Genomic DNA, 16,621 nt, shown 5'->3' with positions numbered 1-16,621 from the left:
CCTAGATGCGGCTGGTAGACACAGAGCACAGATTCAGGTGGTTGCATCCCAGCTTTATTCTCCTGTCCCTCACATCCCACCTAAGGCTCAGAGACAGGCCCAGGCCACAGTCCCCGGGAAATGGTCCTTGACTCACCGTCTGGACCGGGCAGGGGGCTCTTTTGCCCACTCCTGCCTGCCTCCTTCAGCTGGGGGCTGTCCCGGAGACCACCTCCTCAGCAAAGGCCGCATGGCGGAGCCCCAGGCGGGAGCTGTTTGTGGGGGCCGGCCATCGCCCCTGTCCATAAAGTCATCCCAGCTCCAGCTCGGGGCCCCAGTGCAGGCTGTGGAGGATCTGGGGGCCCAGGCCTCCCTGTCCAAGGATTCGCCACAAGTGCCCTGCCTCCCCAGATTCTTGGGCTGCCCGGCGCCCCCGGTGAGGCTCCAGGGTCGAGAAGACTCCACTCCCAAGCTCCCCATCCACGCAGTGTCACTGGCTGAGGGAAGGGGCGAGAGCCCGTTTCTCCGATTCCTGCACCTCGACGTCTGGAAGGGAAAGCTCAGCTCAGGCTCGCTCCCTCGGGGGACTCCCGGCTGCCCTGCCAGCCTCAGACATGCCAGGCCTTCACTTTGGCTGTTCCCTCTGCCACCTGCCACCCAGTGCTCCTGATCTCACTCGCCCTGCTCGCCTGTCTTCCCAGAACACCATCACCTCCTAATATCCTAGGGCTGGGCTGCCCGGTATAGGACTGGGCACGTGAGATGTGGCCGGTCTGAACTGCAATGTGCTTGGGTGTAAAATACCACTGGACTTCAGACTTAGTGTGAAAAAAATAATATAAAATACCTCATTAATGACTTTTACACTGACTACACATTAAAATGATAATAGTTTAGGCATACTGAGTTAAACAAAATATGTTATTAAAACTGATTTTACATGCCTCTTTCTACTTCTCATGAGGCTACTGAAAAATTTTAAATTACACGTGGCGCTCACATCAGGTTTCTATTGGGTGAGCCGTTGTAGATAATTATTATTTTTATGCACGTTATTTGCTGTCTCCCACCTCCCCACACCAGAATGTTCCCTGCTGTATCCCCAGCTAGCACATCACCTGGCACGTCGTAAAGGTTCATTGTCAAATGAGTGAGTGGGTGACTGAGGCCTGCCAGGGGCCCCAGGCAGGGCAATTACCTGCCCTCCTTCCCAGGCCCCCACTCACCCTCTCTGTTGGCATCTGCTTCGCGCTCCGCCAGGGTCTCGACGGAGCCATCCCATCCCACGCTAGGTCCTGGGGGGGGGGCACAAGGCAGCCACTGGCCCGTGAGGACCAACACAGAGGCAACAGGGCTTGTGGGGAGACACAGGAGACAGGAAGGAAGCCCCCTCCCCCATGGAGCTGGTGGGTCCACAGGGAACTGGGGGGCTAGTGGGAGGAGGGACCCTTTCCCTCACCTTTGCCATGGGAGCCGGGTGCCCCCAGCGGGCCTGGGCACCGCTGTCGGAATCTCTGCCGCGGGGTGTCCCCGGGGCTGAATGACTCAGAGCTTCGCCCCACAGGAAATCTTGAGCTGAGTTTCCGCCGCCGCCCACCTGCCAGGGTCTCATCCCGCAGGCACAGGGAGCTCTGGGCCCGGCGCACGGGTGCCGGTGAGGGGGACCCTGCAAGAGGCACAGGCAGGGAGGGTATCGGAGCAGTGCCAGGAGGGGCTGGGCAGAGTGTAGGGGCCAGCAGGGAGAAGCTGCACAGGGGTCACAGGGGACAGGCAGCTGCAGAGGTGAGGGCGGAAGGGCCCAGGGCTGGGTGAGTGAAGGTGGCGACAGGAGGCTGGACCCTGTGCTGGTTCTGACACTAACTCACTGTGTGACCTTGGGCAAGATGCTTCCCCTCCCTGGGCCTCAGTTTCCTCATCTGCTGACAGGGATAAATGACTTCTCACTAAAGTCCCCTGCTGCTCCGAGGTCCTAGGTACCGCTGTGGTTGGGTAGGATGGCGTGGGTGGCAGCGCAGGCAGAAGGGAGGTGCCAGCCAAGAGGGACACAGCAGGGATGCAGGGCAAAGAGCTACTGGAACCATCTGGGGGAGTGGGGAGAGGTTGCAGCAGGGAAGGCCAGCAGGGAGCACGTGTGCAAGCCACACAGGAAGACCAGAGGCATTGGCAAGCCCTGGGGGCAGGGGGTAGGGGACATGGGGTAGGGACCATCTTGGTCACCTGACCCCCAGACCCACCTGTGCCATCTGCCTCCCTGCCCTCAGAGAGCTCCATCTCTGGGGGGCCCCCTAGGCTCTCGGTGCTGCCAGCCCCATCGGCCCCCAGGCGTGGCCCCCCATGGGGGCCCCCCTCCCGCCGGGGCCGCATCAGCCTCTTCACCTTGTCTGCCAGCCAGCTGCCCTTCCTGGAGGCAAGAGGGCACAAGAGAGGCTAAGGCCAGGGAGGAAGGAGGGACAAGAGGCCATGTCTGGGATGGCAAAGGCCAGGCAAACCGTCACTGGGGCCCAGTCCTGGGCTGGGCTAGGGCTCGAAGGGCAGGGCAGGGCAGGGGCTAGGTAGGGACGATCCCAGGCCCACCAGGATGGAGGGGCCTCTCACTTGGTCCGGGGCAGGGGCCCAGGTTCCAGCACACGGTACTGGTCCATGATCTTCTCCACCAGCTTCTGCTTCTCCCGGCGCAGGGCATTGAGCTGGTCCCTGGGAGGATGGGGAGGGAGGATGTGGGCTTGAGGCCTGGGCAGGAACACGGGGTACACCCTGGTGCAACCCTGCCCGTTAACACAGCCTGACATACCCCAGGATGGGCTGATAAATCCCCGCTGCCCCGAGCCCCTGGGGGTCAGCCTCCCCCTTTTCCCAGGTCCTCCCAGGGCGTCTCCCCATAAACAACCCAAGGGGCAGCCACGCCGGCCCCCACGGCCCCTCACAGGTACTCGCGCTGCTCGCGGTGCAGGTGGTCCCGGCTCTCCAGGCTGCGCTCCAGGAGCTCCCGGTTCTCCCGGCTCAGAGCCTGCACCTCGGCCAGCAGCTGCCGGTTCTCCTCTTCCTGGGCGCTCCGGAGCTCCGTCAACAGCTGTCAGGGGCAGGCGGCAGGACAAGCGGGGGTGCTTAACAGGGCTCAGGGCCGCCGCCTTCCACTCTCTCCACGCTCTTGCCAGCCCCCAAGGCCCCCTCCAAGCCAACCTTCCTCCCCAGCCACCACCCACCCCTCACCACACCTCACACTGTGTGGCCAGCCGGCAGGCGCTCAGATCCAGCTGCTGGTTGGACTCTCGCAGTCGCAGGCTCTGCGCCTCCAGCTGTGCCCGCTCCAGCTCCAGCCTCGCCAGCCGGCCCCGCAGCTCTCCGCGTTCCCCCTGCAGCTCACCTCGCTCCTGGGACACCTCCGCCAGCAGCATCTGAGCTCTGCAGAAGCAAGGAGAGCTGCTCTCCAAGGGGACTTGCCCCACCCCACCCCCAGGCCCCTCATGAGGGCCAGAGGAGCCTTGATGGGGAGAGGAGGCAAAGCAGGACCCCACGGGGAAAGCGACCAACTCATCACCATCCCACTTCACAGATGGGAACACTGAGAACTTGCCCGAGGGGCGAGGGGCTGTGCCAGGGCTGGTACCTGTCATGCTCACTCTGCAGCCTCCGGAGCTCCTCCTCCAGGCCCCGCTGCCGATGCCCGTCCTGCATCAGGCGTTCGCGCTCTGCCAGCAGGGCCACCTCCTGCGCCTCCACATGCGCCCTCTGGGCCTGCAGCTGCTCGTGCCTGCAAAGAACAAGGAGCTAAGAGGGCCGCAGGGACCGACGCCAGGGCGTGTAGGTAGCTGGACCGTCTGGACCTGTAAGTCCATCGTCTCCTAAGCTTAAGCCCCGGGGCAAAGCCACAGGGCAGAACGCTGTGCCAGGTGCCCACCACTCCTGACCACCGATGAGCCCCAGGGTGAGCCCACCCCGGAAGTGTAAAGAGCCCAGCCGCACAAGAGGGCACAGCAATGGAGGTGGGTCCACTGGTGGCACTGCTGCCTTGGTGGCATCAGACCCACCCAGGGAATCTGCTCTGGGCGGGTAGGGGGTGCCCAGGAGAGGAGCTGGGAGTTTGGAGGAGGCTCACCGGCCCTGCAGCTCCCGGTGGGCCAGCTCCAGTGCCCGCATGTTGGCCTTGAGGTCGCGGTGCCGGGCCAGCAGTCCCTCTAGCTCGGCCTCCTGCCGCCGCTGCAGCTGTGCCAGGGCCTCGTGATCCCGAAGCAGGGCCTGCTGCTGCCCACGGGTCTCCTCCTGGGAGCGCCGTGCTGCCTGCACCTCTTCCTCCAGCATCCCCAGCTTCCTGTGCAGCTCCTGGCCCTGCAGCTCCAGCACAGACTTCTCAGCCTAGGCCAGAGGAGGGAGCAGGGCCGGCTGGGTGACGTCCCAGGCCGGAAACGGGGTAAGGGACGGGGGCAAAAGGCAGAGGGCAGGGCAGAGGAAAGGAGAGAGCGGTCTAGGGATCCGAAGGCAGAGGCAGCCATGGAGGGGAGGGCAAGTGGCACAAGGTAGGGATGGCACAGATGGGGCTGGGGTCGGGGCAGGGCAAGCAGGAGGGACTAAGGGCTGGCTGTGGAGGAGAGGGCTGGAGACGGGGTGAAATGGGCACTGACGTGGGGGCTAGAGGCAGGCAGAGGGCTTACGGACAGGGGAGGAGAGGGCTGGAGACGGGATGAAATGGGCACTGACGCGGGGGCTAGAGGCAGGCAGAGGGGGTACGGGCAGGGGAGGAGAGGGCTGGAGACGGGATGAAATGGGCACTGACGCGGGGGCTAGAGGCAGGCAGAGGGGGTACGGGCAGGGGAGGAGAGGGCTGGAGACGGGATGAAATGGGCACTGACGCGGGGGCTAGAGGCAGGCAGAGGGGGTACGGGCAGGGGAGGAGAGGGCTGGAGATGGGATGAAATGGGCACTGACGCGGGGGCTAGAGACAGGCAGAGGGGGTACGGGCAGGGGAGGAGAGGGCTGGAGACGGGATGAAATGGGCACTGATGTGGGGGCTAGAGGCAGGCAGAGGGGGTACGGGCAGGGGAGGAGAGGGCTGGAGACGGGATGAAATGGGCACTGACGCGGGGGCTAGAGGCAGGCAGAGGGGGTACGGGCAGGGGAGGAGAGGGCTGGAGACGGGATGAAATGGGCACTGACGCGGGGGCCAGAGGCAGGCAGAGGGGGTACGGGCAGGGGAGGAGAGGGCTGGAGACGGGATGAAATGGGCACTGACGCGGGGGCCAGAGGCAGGCAGAGGGGGTACGGGCAGGGGAAGTGGCAGGAAGTGGGCAGCGACGGGGCAGGGGACAGGTGCGCAGGCCGTCACCCACCTGCAGGCAGCTGCTCTGCTCCTGTGCCCGCTGACTCTGTAGCAGCAGCTCCTGGGCGCGCCCCTGCAGGCTTCCCAGCTGCCCCTCCAGGTGCTGCAGCTGCCCCTGCAGAGCCGCCTTCTCGGCGGCCAGCGTTGCGTTCTGCCCGGCAGGGAGGGGGTTAGCCGGTGCCAGGCCTCTGGGGCACACCCCCCAGCCCCACGCCCACCACGGCGACACTCACGCTGCGCTCCACCTCAATGAGCCGCGCACTCTGGGCCTCCGTGACCCTCGGCTCGGCCTGCGTCTCAGGCCCCTGTCCCACAGCACCCTGGCGCAGCTGCAAGGAGAGAGGGAGTGGCAGCGGCCCGGGCACAGCGCAGCGGACCCTTACCCCCTGTGGCAGTCCCCCAGCGTCCCGCAGCCCCGCCCGCCTTGCTCCGTCGCTCTCCACCTGCCCTTTGCGCCTTCTCCCGGTTCTGCAGCGGAGCCCAGCCTCCGCCCGAGCCGCTGCTTCCGCACATCGTCCTCCTCCTCTGGGCCCCAGTTTCAACACTGCTTTCTCCAGAAAACCTCCGCCGATCAATCCCACACCAGCCAGCTAAGCAGTCTGCTGGGGGCCCACTGGCTATGGTCGCCTGTGTTCTTGCCTCTGCCCCAGGTGCACAGTGGGCTCCCTAGGGCGGTGGCAACCAGGTATGGGGCCGTACCAGAGCGGCGCTGAGCCCGCACGCAACAGGCCTATCAGAAACGATTCCCGACTCGGGACGATAGTCGCTGAGCTCAGGAAGTGGTGGAACCCACGCATGAGGGACACAGCAGGTGCCTCAGAGTCAAGCCGCCAGGCTCTGCCCATTTGAGGAATGGGGGAGACGAGGCCCGGGCAGAGCCGCCTGGCTCCCAGCACAGTGCTCCCTCCTACAGGCCCCCAATCGGGGCACAAGGCGAGCAACTGGCCAAGAGCGAGGGCCAAGACCGAGGGGGCGATACGGGTGCACGCGGCCCTGGCTGTCTGCGTGCAGGATGGAGGGAGGAGTGGGCCGAGGCCCCGGCAAGCAGGGCAGCGGCCTCACCTGGAACAGCTCCTCCTCCAGCTGCAGGGCCCTCTTTTTGAGTGCCAGCAGCGCCTCCTCCTTGCTGGTGGCCGCCACCTGCAGCTCAGCTTCCAGCCGCTGCTCCAGGCCCTGGTACCTGCCGGGAGAAGTGTTGGCTCCCAGCCCTCCCCAAGTCCTTGCCTGCCCCTCTCTGCCCCTCAGGCAACACCCCACCTTTGGTGCTGGACCTCCTGTTCCCGCAGAAATTCCTGGTGCTCCAGAGCCGCCCGTTCCAGCTCACTCTGCAGATGCTCCAGCCGGGCCCCCAGCTCCTGGCCCTGCACCGTGGCCTTCTCTAGCTCCTGAGGGCAGGCAGAGAAGCCTCAGGGCCAGAAGGGCAGACCACCACCCTCACCCAGGCCTGAGAGTCAGGAGACCCGGCTTTCTGTCCTTGCTTTGTCGCCCTGGGCAAATATCTTTAACCCTTTGGGGCTCTACTCCCCCATCTGTAAAATGGGAACAAGGCCTGGTCGCCTTGGAGAGTGGGTATGAAAGAGCTGGGGATTATAAACTGGGGATTATAAGCCTGAGGGAGGCCCCTGGGCCAGGAGTCAGAGGCACTCGCTGGGCAAACGTCTTCACCTCTCTGAGCCCATGGTTCCTCACGTGCCCAGTGACAGCTGGATTCACCCTACGTTCTGAGGCCACACAGGCCATGTGAGGGCAAGAGGGGCTCGGACGAGGCGGGTCTGGAGAGGACCCTCAGCCACAGGAGGGTGGCCACAGAGGGCAGGAACTTGGTGAAGGCCAGGCCCAACCGCAGTGGGAGCTGGGAGGGGGAGGGCCAGGATGCCGCTGACCACGCAGCCTGTGGCGGTTGGGCCGTACCACTGCGGAAGTGGATAGGAGACCCACTCTGGCCTGTGGGCCCCGCGAGGTAGGGCAAACCATTCTGAGGTACGGGGAGTGGGGGCCCTGGCAGGATGAAACCCTGGGGAAGGCCCGACCATGACAGCCGCCCGCCAAATCCTGCCCTTGGAAATGGGGTCTACCAACCCTTACTCTGATCTTCCTGGCTTAACAACCCCACCCGGACCACCGCTCAGGGTCACTGCACTTCTAGACACCCTTGGCCACGGCCTCTCATTGAAAAACTAAGAGTCCCAGGAGTCCCTGCTGCCTGCAGCCAGCAGCCACAAGAGCCCCAGGGCGGAGAATAGGAAGAACAGTGGTGCCCAGGAAGACCTGCATCTCGGGCCAGACCCCTGCCCTCCCCCTAGCCGGGAGGCCCACCTGGACAACCCCCTTGGCCCCTGGTTCCCTGACCTCCCTCCCCTGGCCAGCCACCCCGGCCTGTACCACACCCAGTTATCACCAGGAACTGCTTCACCAGGAAATCTCACAAAATTCCCCTTTGTCCTCAGCCTCTTCCACCCTCTTGGTCCTCAGAGCCGGCTCCTCCAGCCGGCCAGCCCTACCCCTACCTTCACTGCCCACCTGCTGGCACTCCCTCTCCACGGATTAAGCCCATACTGAGTGCCAGGTACTGCCCCAAGCTCTCTACATTCATTACCTTACAGGATCCTGTGACACAGGTATTGTTTTTATTCTGGTTTCAGGTAAAGAAACTGAGACTCCGAGAGGTTAAGTAACTGGCCCCAAGCCACACAGCTGAGTAGGGGATCTGAGATATAATCCAGGTCCGTCTGACAGCATCTCTCAATCACCTCCTACAAAGTGGACCCCAGAGACAACCTCTTGGCCTTACCCTCTCACCCACACCTCCAATTCTCACACTCCCCAGGCCAAGCCAACAGCCTGTTCCTCACTCCTCTCCATCAGGAGGCATCTCGGAGCAAATAACTTATCCTCTCCGGATCTCAGTGCCCTCCTCTGTGCAACAGGGATGAAACTGGCAACTGCTCAGCCAGAACATTTGAGTCCTCGTCTGCAGCACACCTGCCCCTCAGCACTGTGCCCCACTGGCCTGAACACCCGTCCCATTGCCTTGTGGTCTCCTCTGCTTCCCCTGAGGGGCCTTCAGACCCGCAGACCTGACCACTCTGCTCACTTTAAACCCTCCGGTGACTCCTCGTTGCCCTCATGAAAACAGCTGCAACTCCTCCCTTTACTCATAAGGAAGACGAAGCCCTGCCCTACAGGAAACCTGCTTAATGAGGTCTTAGTCTCACCTCCCTCCACTCCCCGCCTCACACTCCACCCCTACAAACTGTACCTCCTCCTGGCTCACTGCCGTTCTCTCTCCTCCTCCAGGAAGCCTTCCCTGACGTGCCCCAGGCTGAGTCCAGTGTGCTTCCTGGACCCCCACGGCTCTCCGCACGGTCCTGTCTCCACCCCAGACTGTGAGTGAGCATCTCCCGAAGGACACATGCACTGACTGCCTGGTACAGGGCCTGGTGCCAAGGAGATGCCCGCAAACATGCTTGACTGAATGAATAGAGGGGTTTCCAGGTCTTCTCTCTCCTCCACCCTCCATCCCAGCTCCAGCCAGCCTCACCTGCCACCTTTTTTTTTTTTTTGGCCGCACCACGCGGCTTGCAGGATCTTAGTTCCCCGACCAGGGATGGAACCTGTGCCCCTGCAGTGGAAGCGTGGAGTCCTAACCACTGGACTGCCAGGGAATTCCCTCACCTGCCACCTTGACCACTGGCACTGCCTCCTATGGCCCCAGGTTCCCCTGTACACCAAGGTGACCCTCCCCAAACGCATCCTCACACAGGTCTGCCCACACCCTTGGGTGAATTTCCCTGCCTGGGAATGGAGTACCAACACCTACAACGCTGGTCCAATGTACTTCTCCACCTTCCCCCACATCTCCTGGGCCCCTGAGCATCTCTAATGCCTTCAAGTCTTTGTACATGCTGTTCCCTCTGGATGAAATATCCTTCCCCGCTTAGCAAAATCTCGATCTTTCCTTAGAACCCTCCCGAAGCCTCTTTGCGCCGACCCTGGCATCAGCTCCCCTTCCCGTGGGGCTCCCGAAGCACTTTGCCTGTAACAACCAACGTATCTTGAGCCTTTGCCCAGCATGAGCTAGGCTCTTCACGCCATTATCTCCCTTGGTCTTCCAAAGACCCGCTGAGGCAGCTACGAAGAGCACCCCCATTTCACAGACGGAGGCACCGGGGCAGAGCTGAGCAAAGCACCACAGTCAGAGAGGCCATCTAGCTCCATGCCCACCTGCTACAGCCACCCCATCAAAGGCAGGGGACATCTGCCCCTCTCCCAAGCCAGGCATGCCTTTGGGAGCCAGGAGGGGACTTCGCCTTTCTATTTCCGGCCCCAGGCCCCAGCTCAGTGCTGGGCACTCAACGGCTGCTGACGGAGTTAATAACCCAAAACCCCAGCAACTGGCCTGGAACCCTGCTTCCTGACCCTGGCTACGAGCCCCGACATACCTCCTGGAGGGCCTGCCTCTCCCGGCGCTCCCTCTCGGCCTCCTCCAGGTGCCGGCAGCTCTCGCTCTGCAGCACCTGCAACCGCTCCTCGGCCGCCTCGGCCCGGGCCCGCAGCCTGGGCGCCTCTCGCTCCCACTGCCTCCGCTCGCGGCCCGTCGCTGCCAGCACCTCCGCCAGTGCCCCCCGCTCCCGCGACGCAGCCTCCAGCTCCCGGCCAGCGGCCTCCACCGCCTCCCGCAGCCGGGCCAGCTCCCGGGCCTGGGCCTCCACCTCCTGGTGGGCCTCGGCCTCTGCCCTCCGTGCCTGAGCCAGCTCCTCGGAGAGGCGGGCGGCCTCCGTGCCTCGGGCCTCCAGCCTCCAGGCCTGGGCCTCCAGCTCAGCTCGAAGAGCCTCAGCCTCTCTCCTCAGCCGTGCCATCTCCTCCTTGAGGGCCTCCTGCTCTGGGACACCACGGGCCAGGATCTCCCCTGGGATCCGCCCCTCCCAGGTCTGGGCCTCAGGAGCCCCCTCCAGCTTCTGCTGTGGTTTTTGTTGGGCTGGGTCCCCGACCATCCTCTCCAACTTCTGTTCATGCTCTCTGGCCTCTGCTCGCCCCTTGGGTAGGTCCAGCCTCTGGTCTAGGGTCTCCTCCACCTGCCCACAGAGGCTGGGCTCCGAGAGTCCGGGTTTGCTCTCAGGGTCCTCCTGTCTCAGCCCCAAGGCCTCGGGCACTGACTCTCCAGTCTCTCCTTCCAGCGACAGCTGGGCCTGAATTTTGATATCTGGACCCTGAGGTGGGGCCACAGCGGCAGGGGTCTGGAGAGGGGCTCCAAGGCCAGCCTTCTTCAGGGACTCCTGTGCCCCTACAGCGGGGCCTGACTTCTGGGCCATCGTGCCTACAGGCACCATGACAGCCGCCTGGAGGGGCCTCTCCACCACCTTTGGGTCCAAATCAGATGCCTGAGGACACTCAGCTAACCCCTCGAGGGCTGAATCTGATGCCAGGGGAGCCGGGTCCAAAGCCTGGGGGCCTTCATCCCCTGCCTGACCTGCCAAGCCCTGGGGGCCATGGTCTGAGGCCAGCGGAGTCTGGGGAGCTGAGTCTGGCTCTGGAATCACGGAGTCCTCGCTCGGCTCCTCCAGCAGGGGGTGCTGAGGGCACATGAGAGGGATGGTCAAACCCAGCGGAGGATGCCAGGAAGGACGTGCTGATGCTTGGGGGAGGGGACTCACCTGGCCACCTGGCTGCCCCTGCAGCGCCCGGAGCAGGCCTCGGAGCTCCTGATTCTCCCGCTCCAGGGTCCGCAGCCGCCCAGCCTCTGCCTCCCTCACTTCGTCATGCAGAGAGGGAGCCGCTCCTGGCAGGGGCGCTGGGGTGTGGGAGATGCGGTCAGGACCCCTCTGCTCCCTTATGGCTCCTCACCCACACCCACCACCCCCCGACACCCCCGGGGGAAGGGGAGGAAATCAGAAGCTGTCCCCACTAAGGTGCAGGAAAACACAGGCAGCTTCCCACCCACAGCCCCTCCACTGGGGTCCACTCACCCTCCCCAGGAGAGCCTGGGGCTGGCTCCAGGCTCCGCTGAAGCTCCAACTCCAGCTCCACGTTCTCCTCTGCTAGCTGGTCCACCTGATGCCGTAGAGAGTTCAGCTCCTGGAGGGGAGAGCAGGGTCAGACAAGCCCTCCCCGCCAGGGCCAGGCCAAGTGTGTGGGCTAGAGGGTCACGAGGGAAACAAGGAGTAGGAGGCACAGGCATCACCAAGGAACCCTGGGGACCACTGGGGCCACAGATCACTGCGTGACCAGGGCTCACGCTGGGAATCTCACCGCGTGGGCCTCGCCCAGCCGGGTCCGCAGCAGCAGGTTCTCCCGCTGGGTCTCATGCAGCCGAGCACAGCGCTCCTGAGAGGCCTCCAGCTGCTCCTCCAGCAGCGCCTTCGAGGCTTCCAGAGCCCCGGAGAGCGCCCGCTCCTCCTGGTGGGGGAGCAGAGAGAGCCGGTGGTGCGATGCCCCCAGCACTCCGGGGCCACAGACCCTGGCTCCCCTCCCCCATCTGACTCTGCACCCCTGTTGCTCTCCAGGCCCCGCCTCTCCCCGCCATCTGCCCCTCCCCCTCCAAGGTTTCTTCAGGTACCACTTCCCTAGCACCTGGCCCTGCCCCTTCTCCCCAGGAACTGCCTTCCAAGGTCCTTCTAAGTCCCACTTAGCCCCGTTGCTGGGTGCTCTCTCCAGACACTGCCTCCCCTACAACTGGCCCCACCCTCCTCTCCAGGACCTACCCTTACCTACAGCCTCCACCTCTCCCCTCCATCTGCCCCATCCTCCAGAGGGCCTGTCCCCAGACACCACCTGACCGCGTTCTCCTAGCGGTGACTATTCCCTCCATCAGGCCTGACCTATCCCTTGGCCCAAATTCGCTCCTCTCGAGGCCCACCCTGTCCCCGGCAGGCCGCGCCCCCCATGCCCCGCCCCCTGCAGACCCGTCGCCCGCCTCACCTCCAGCCGGCCCTTGCAGGCCTCTGCTGCCTGCAGCCGCTCCCGGCAGCGTCGCAGTTCCTCCTGCAGGCGGGGCAGGCGGCCGGCCCGCTCCCGCAGCGCCTCCGCCTCCTCGCGGTACAGCTCGGCCCGCTTGGCCTGTCCCGACAGCGCCTGGGCCTGGGCCAGACGGTGCGGAGCTAGGAAGGGCCACCCGCTGGCCAGAGGGTTGAGGACGGGAAGGAGCCGGGTTGGGGGAGGCAGTAGGCTGGGGAAGGTGCGGGGGGCGGGTTAGGGAATGCGACTGTGTCTGGGGGCACCTGAGCGCACCTCCTGGCGGAGCCTTCGAATTTCGGCCTCCAAGCCCTGCACCTCCACCTGGGAATCTAGCAGCAGCTCGGCTTTCTCCTCCCTGGAGGGAAGGGACGCAGGAGGGGTCTGGGGACCTGCACCCTCCAGCCCTTGCTAGGCCTGAACCCCATCTGGACCCCACCCAGACCTAAGCTACGCTCCCTGCCGGCCCCCCACCACCGCCACCACACCCACCACACCCACCACACCACACCCCCGCCAGGTCCTTCCCAGCCAGCGGTGCTCACAGCTCCTGCCGGACGCGCCGCAGTTGGGCCTTGGTGTTGGCCAGCTGCAGGGCCAGGTGGTGTGAGGCGCCCTCCGGGGGAGTCCTGGCAGGAGCCTCAGGCAACAGGGGGACCGCCAGCTGCCGCTCCAGCAGCAACTCAGCCAGCCGCTGGGGGACGTCAAGAGTCAGGAGTCCGGAGTAACCCACCCCAAGAGCCCCACATCGGCCCCCAAGCACCACAAGACGCATGTGACCGTTGCAGCGCCCCACCCCCACCCGCACCTCCGGCATGCGGCTGGGTGCCCGGCTGGGTCCCTGTGGCCCTCCTCCTCCTCCGGCTGCCTCGTACCTGGGCCCCCACGTCCCGCTCCCGAGCCAGCCTCAACAGTGTCCCCACCAGGCTCCGGGACAGCATCTCCAGCTCCGAAGGCGCCAGCTCCCCAGGCTCGGGCCCAGCCAGCGCCAGCACCAAGCCGGCCCCGGGCTGGGTCACCTGGAGGCACAGGGAGAGCAGGTCAGCCAAGGAAGTAGGGGGCAGGGTGTCCCAGACGGCCGACCAAACTTGTACCTCCTGGATGGCAGCAGCCAGCTCACTCTGGACCTCCAGGCTGAGGCCCTGGATGTGCCGGATGAACAGCTCCCGGTGCTCACACTGCAGGGGGAGCAGGGCGATGAGGAGGGGACAGTGAGGCTCACACCAGCGTCTCCCACCTCTGCTCCCAAAGCCAGACCCTGCCCTTCCCCGCCCCGCTCACCTGCACTGATGCCCCCAGCAGTAGCCTAAGGATGCCTTCCAGCTCCTCCACCGCCTCCTCTGCAGGGCACAAGCCACAAGGGGTTAATGCGCAGGGATAGGGGGAAGAAGCAGGAAGGGGTGGTGGGAGAGAGCACCTGAGAAGGGGTCAAACCCCAGCGCCTGGAGGTCTGGGGGTGGAGACAGGATCAGCAGCTGCAGCTCCTCCTGCAGCAGACGGGGTGGGAGATGTGAGAAGGGCCTTGCCGCGGGCAGGGGGCTCCCAGGCTCAGCCTCCCCCTCCTGACCCCTCACCTGGTAGAAGTCCCTCAGCCGGCCCCACAGGTGGTTCAGGTTCCATACTCGCCAGGCTGTGGGACCATCGTGGCCCCTGATCATTTGAGGGCCGCCTCGGGAACTGGGGGCGCTGTGGGCACAGGGGACGATAGGTGGGAGGGGTAACTGAGGACCCACCTCCCCTAAACCAGGCTCTGCCAACCACCCCTCAGGCTCTTCCCACCAGGCTGCCTGGCCTCCCTCCCCTCAGACCCCTCCGCAGCTGCCCCGGGTCCCCCTCTGATGCCCCTTACATGATGCCCAGCACCCGGAGGAGCAGGGCCCCGTCGCTGAGGCGTAAGAACCTCGTCTCCGGACAAAGAGGCCCCTCTCCTTCCTCCTCCTCTTCCCCCTCCGGCTCCCCCACCAGCCCGGCCAGGCCCAGCGCCTGTGGGGACACAAAGGAGTCAGCTGGCCTGGGTGGGAGGCCCGCACTGGCAGAGTTAATCCTGAGCCCCTCTGACCTGCCTCCTGAGCCCGCGCAGCCCCCCCCCCCACCATTCCCCTGAATGCCAGTGGCCACGGACCTGGACCCCTTTTCCTGCCGCACAGCTGCCTGGACTTCTCCATCCCCACCTGAGCCCGCCCCTCCCCTCAGGCCCCAGCTCTGCCCCCTCTCCCCCCACCCCACACCAGTCCCTCCCTGCTGCTCGTTTCCCCTCCCCAGACTCCCTCGCACTGCCCCCTCACCCAGGTGGCCAGGCTCCCACTCAGGAAGTCTCTGATCCTGGGCCCCTTGCCCCCATCCATGACGGGGTCAGGGTGTTGGTCCCGCTCTGGCGGCTACACCTGCCCTGAGAGGAAGAGGAAGTCCCCGAGTGGGCCCAGGCCCAGCCACAGACACCCTGTGCAGCTTCCTCCTTCCGGGTGCTGGCAGCCCCGTGCACCCCCGGAGTCATGCCTCAGCGCCACCCCCCTTCGCCTCCCTGCATCCTCCCAGCATCTCAGGCAGGGCCAGCCCGGAGGTTAGCAGGGGAAGGTGGAGTCAGGGCCGCCCAGGAGCAAGGCCCACAGCTCTCCTGGCTCGATGGACAATGGCAGGTGAGTCCTCCCCCTCTCTGGGCCTCGGTTACCCAACTTGAAACCCAAGAGGGTGACCTCAGCCTTGTACCTTCCAGGGCCTCGGAAGGGGCTTTACACGGGGGCATCTAGGTGCCCACACCTGCATCTTCTGATTTGCCTGGCTTCCCTTTCCCCTTGATGTTTCCCAAACTTACCCAAATCACCCTCCCAACCTACGAGGCTTGGGAGGTGCCGCCTCCTCTGAACCCCGACCAGATATCAAGCCTCCTCTGAACCCCGACCAGAAGTGAGTACCCCCTCCTCGGACCCCCCCCCATACTCTATATACACTGGACTGAGACAGAACGTCTAGCCCATGGGCTAGTGACCTCACAGGCCTCAATTTCCCGTCTGTGAAAGAAGTGAGTTAGAATCCAGCCTGTGAGGGACACAGTTCAATGCAGAGACCAGCAGCACGTGTCTCATAGATAAACCACGAGGCCAGGAGGACACCCCAGTTCCCCCACTGCTCACTACTGGGCTCCGTGTGGGACATTGCTGGGTACTGAGATGTAGTAAAAAGCCACATAGTCCCTGCCCCCCGTGGTATGCCCAGTACACTGGGGAGACAGCTACGCAGAAAATCACACACACACACACACACACACACACCCAAAATGTAACATTGCAGCTGTACTAGGTGCATTGACAGGGAAGGGATTTGACGTCAGTGGGATGATCAGGAAAGACATGGGGGGTGGGGTGGGGGGGATGACCATGAAGCTGAGATCAGGGATAACTGGGTGAATTAGGCAAAGTGGGGAGGAAGGAAGGGCATTTCAAGCAGCCGAAGCAGAATGTGCAAGCGTTCCGTGGCAGCTGGAAGCATGGCCCGTGTAAAGTTCAGAAATTATTCATGTTTCATCGATTCCCAGACACTTTGTTTTTCACATTTAAATCGCTAAAGTCAGGTTACATGGTGGAGTTGCTGGCTAGCCAGCAACAGTCCTGACGTCATTGTCATTGCCTGCACGTGCCCATACTTCAGAAGCATCAAATCCTGCCGAAAGGGCGTCAGCAGCTTGGGAGAAAACCCCAGAGACAAGAGCGGAGCACTCTTAGCCCCAGGCCCCAAATGGTGGGAGCTCCCAGGAGAGAGGAACCAGACTTGTCAGCAACACTCCCAAAGCAGAAATCCAGAGTCGGCTTGCTCTGCAGTCCTGCAAAGTTGGCTTAGGACTCTGATGGCTGCTGGTGGTTTCAGGTTGTCTTATGAATTTTGGGGGGGAGCATCGCTCTCCCGAACTCTTGATGCCTCACAGGAGTGGGTGGCAGGGAAATACAGACATCGCGCCTCTGTCGGAATCCAAATGTGAAGGAGTTTTCTGAACAGCGTAAACTATTTCTTTTGCTTATATTTTCCTTTTTATGTGTGCATCAGAATTATGTATGATGAGAATCTATGTCTAAGTCAAAAAGAGCTCCTTTGGGGGCTTCCCTGGTGGCGCAGTGGTTGAGAGTCCGCCTGCCGATGCAGGGCACACGGGTTCGTGCCCCGGTCTGGGAAGATCCCACATGCCGCGGAGCGGCTGGGCCCGTGAGCCATGGCTGCTGAGCCTGCGCGTCCGGAGCCTGTGTTCCGCAATGGGAGAGGCCACAACGGTGAGAGGCCCGCGTACCGCAAAAAAAAAAAAAAAAAAAAAAAAAGCTCCTTCAGGAAGTATAAAATAAAGAGTCTAGTGATGAAAGAGCCTTGGGACATAGTTAACTGGCAGCATTC

At 63.6% G+C, this 16,621-nt stretch overlaps 1 protein-coding gene across 1 annotated transcript; it reads right to left on the bottom strand.

Annotated features, from left to right (window-relative positions):
* Positions 1–38: 38 nt before the first annotated feature.
* On the bottom strand, positions 39–14,589 carry CCDC88B (coiled-coil domain containing 88B). Its single transcript, XM_065881751.1, has 27 exons — positions 14,530–14,589; positions 14,094–14,227; positions 13,819–13,930; positions 13,662–13,731; positions 13,526–13,584; positions 13,339–13,422; positions 13,120–13,263; positions 12,790–12,938; positions 12,521–12,602; positions 12,212–12,370; positions 11,543–11,689; positions 11,260–11,368; positions 10,948–11,084; positions 9,736–10,866; positions 6,551–6,678; positions 6,356–6,473; positions 5,527–5,622; positions 5,304–5,444; positions 4,076–4,332; positions 3,587–3,730; positions 3,195–3,381; positions 2,904–3,049; positions 2,575–2,673; positions 2,214–2,380; positions 1,439–1,645; positions 1,206–1,274; positions 39–525 (listed from the first exon to the last, which is right to left on the bottom strand). Exons 1-27 carry the CDS (start codon positions 14,587–14,589, stop codon positions 470–472), a joined length of 4,392 nt encoding a protein of 1,463 aa, XP_065737823.1. The 3' UTR covers positions 39–469.
* Between the last annotated feature and the right edge of the window lie 2,032 nt (positions 14,590–16,621).

This window comes from Phocoena phocoena, chromosome 8, assembly GCF_963924675.1.
Source record: "Phocoena phocoena chromosome 8, mPhoPho1.1, whole genome shotgun sequence".
Lineage (NCBI taxonomy): Eukaryota > Metazoa > Chordata > Mammalia > Artiodactyla > Phocoenidae > Phocoena > Phocoena phocoena.
The sequence above is the reverse complement of the archived record's forward strand: the minus strand, read 5'-3'. Positions and strand labels throughout refer to the sequence as shown.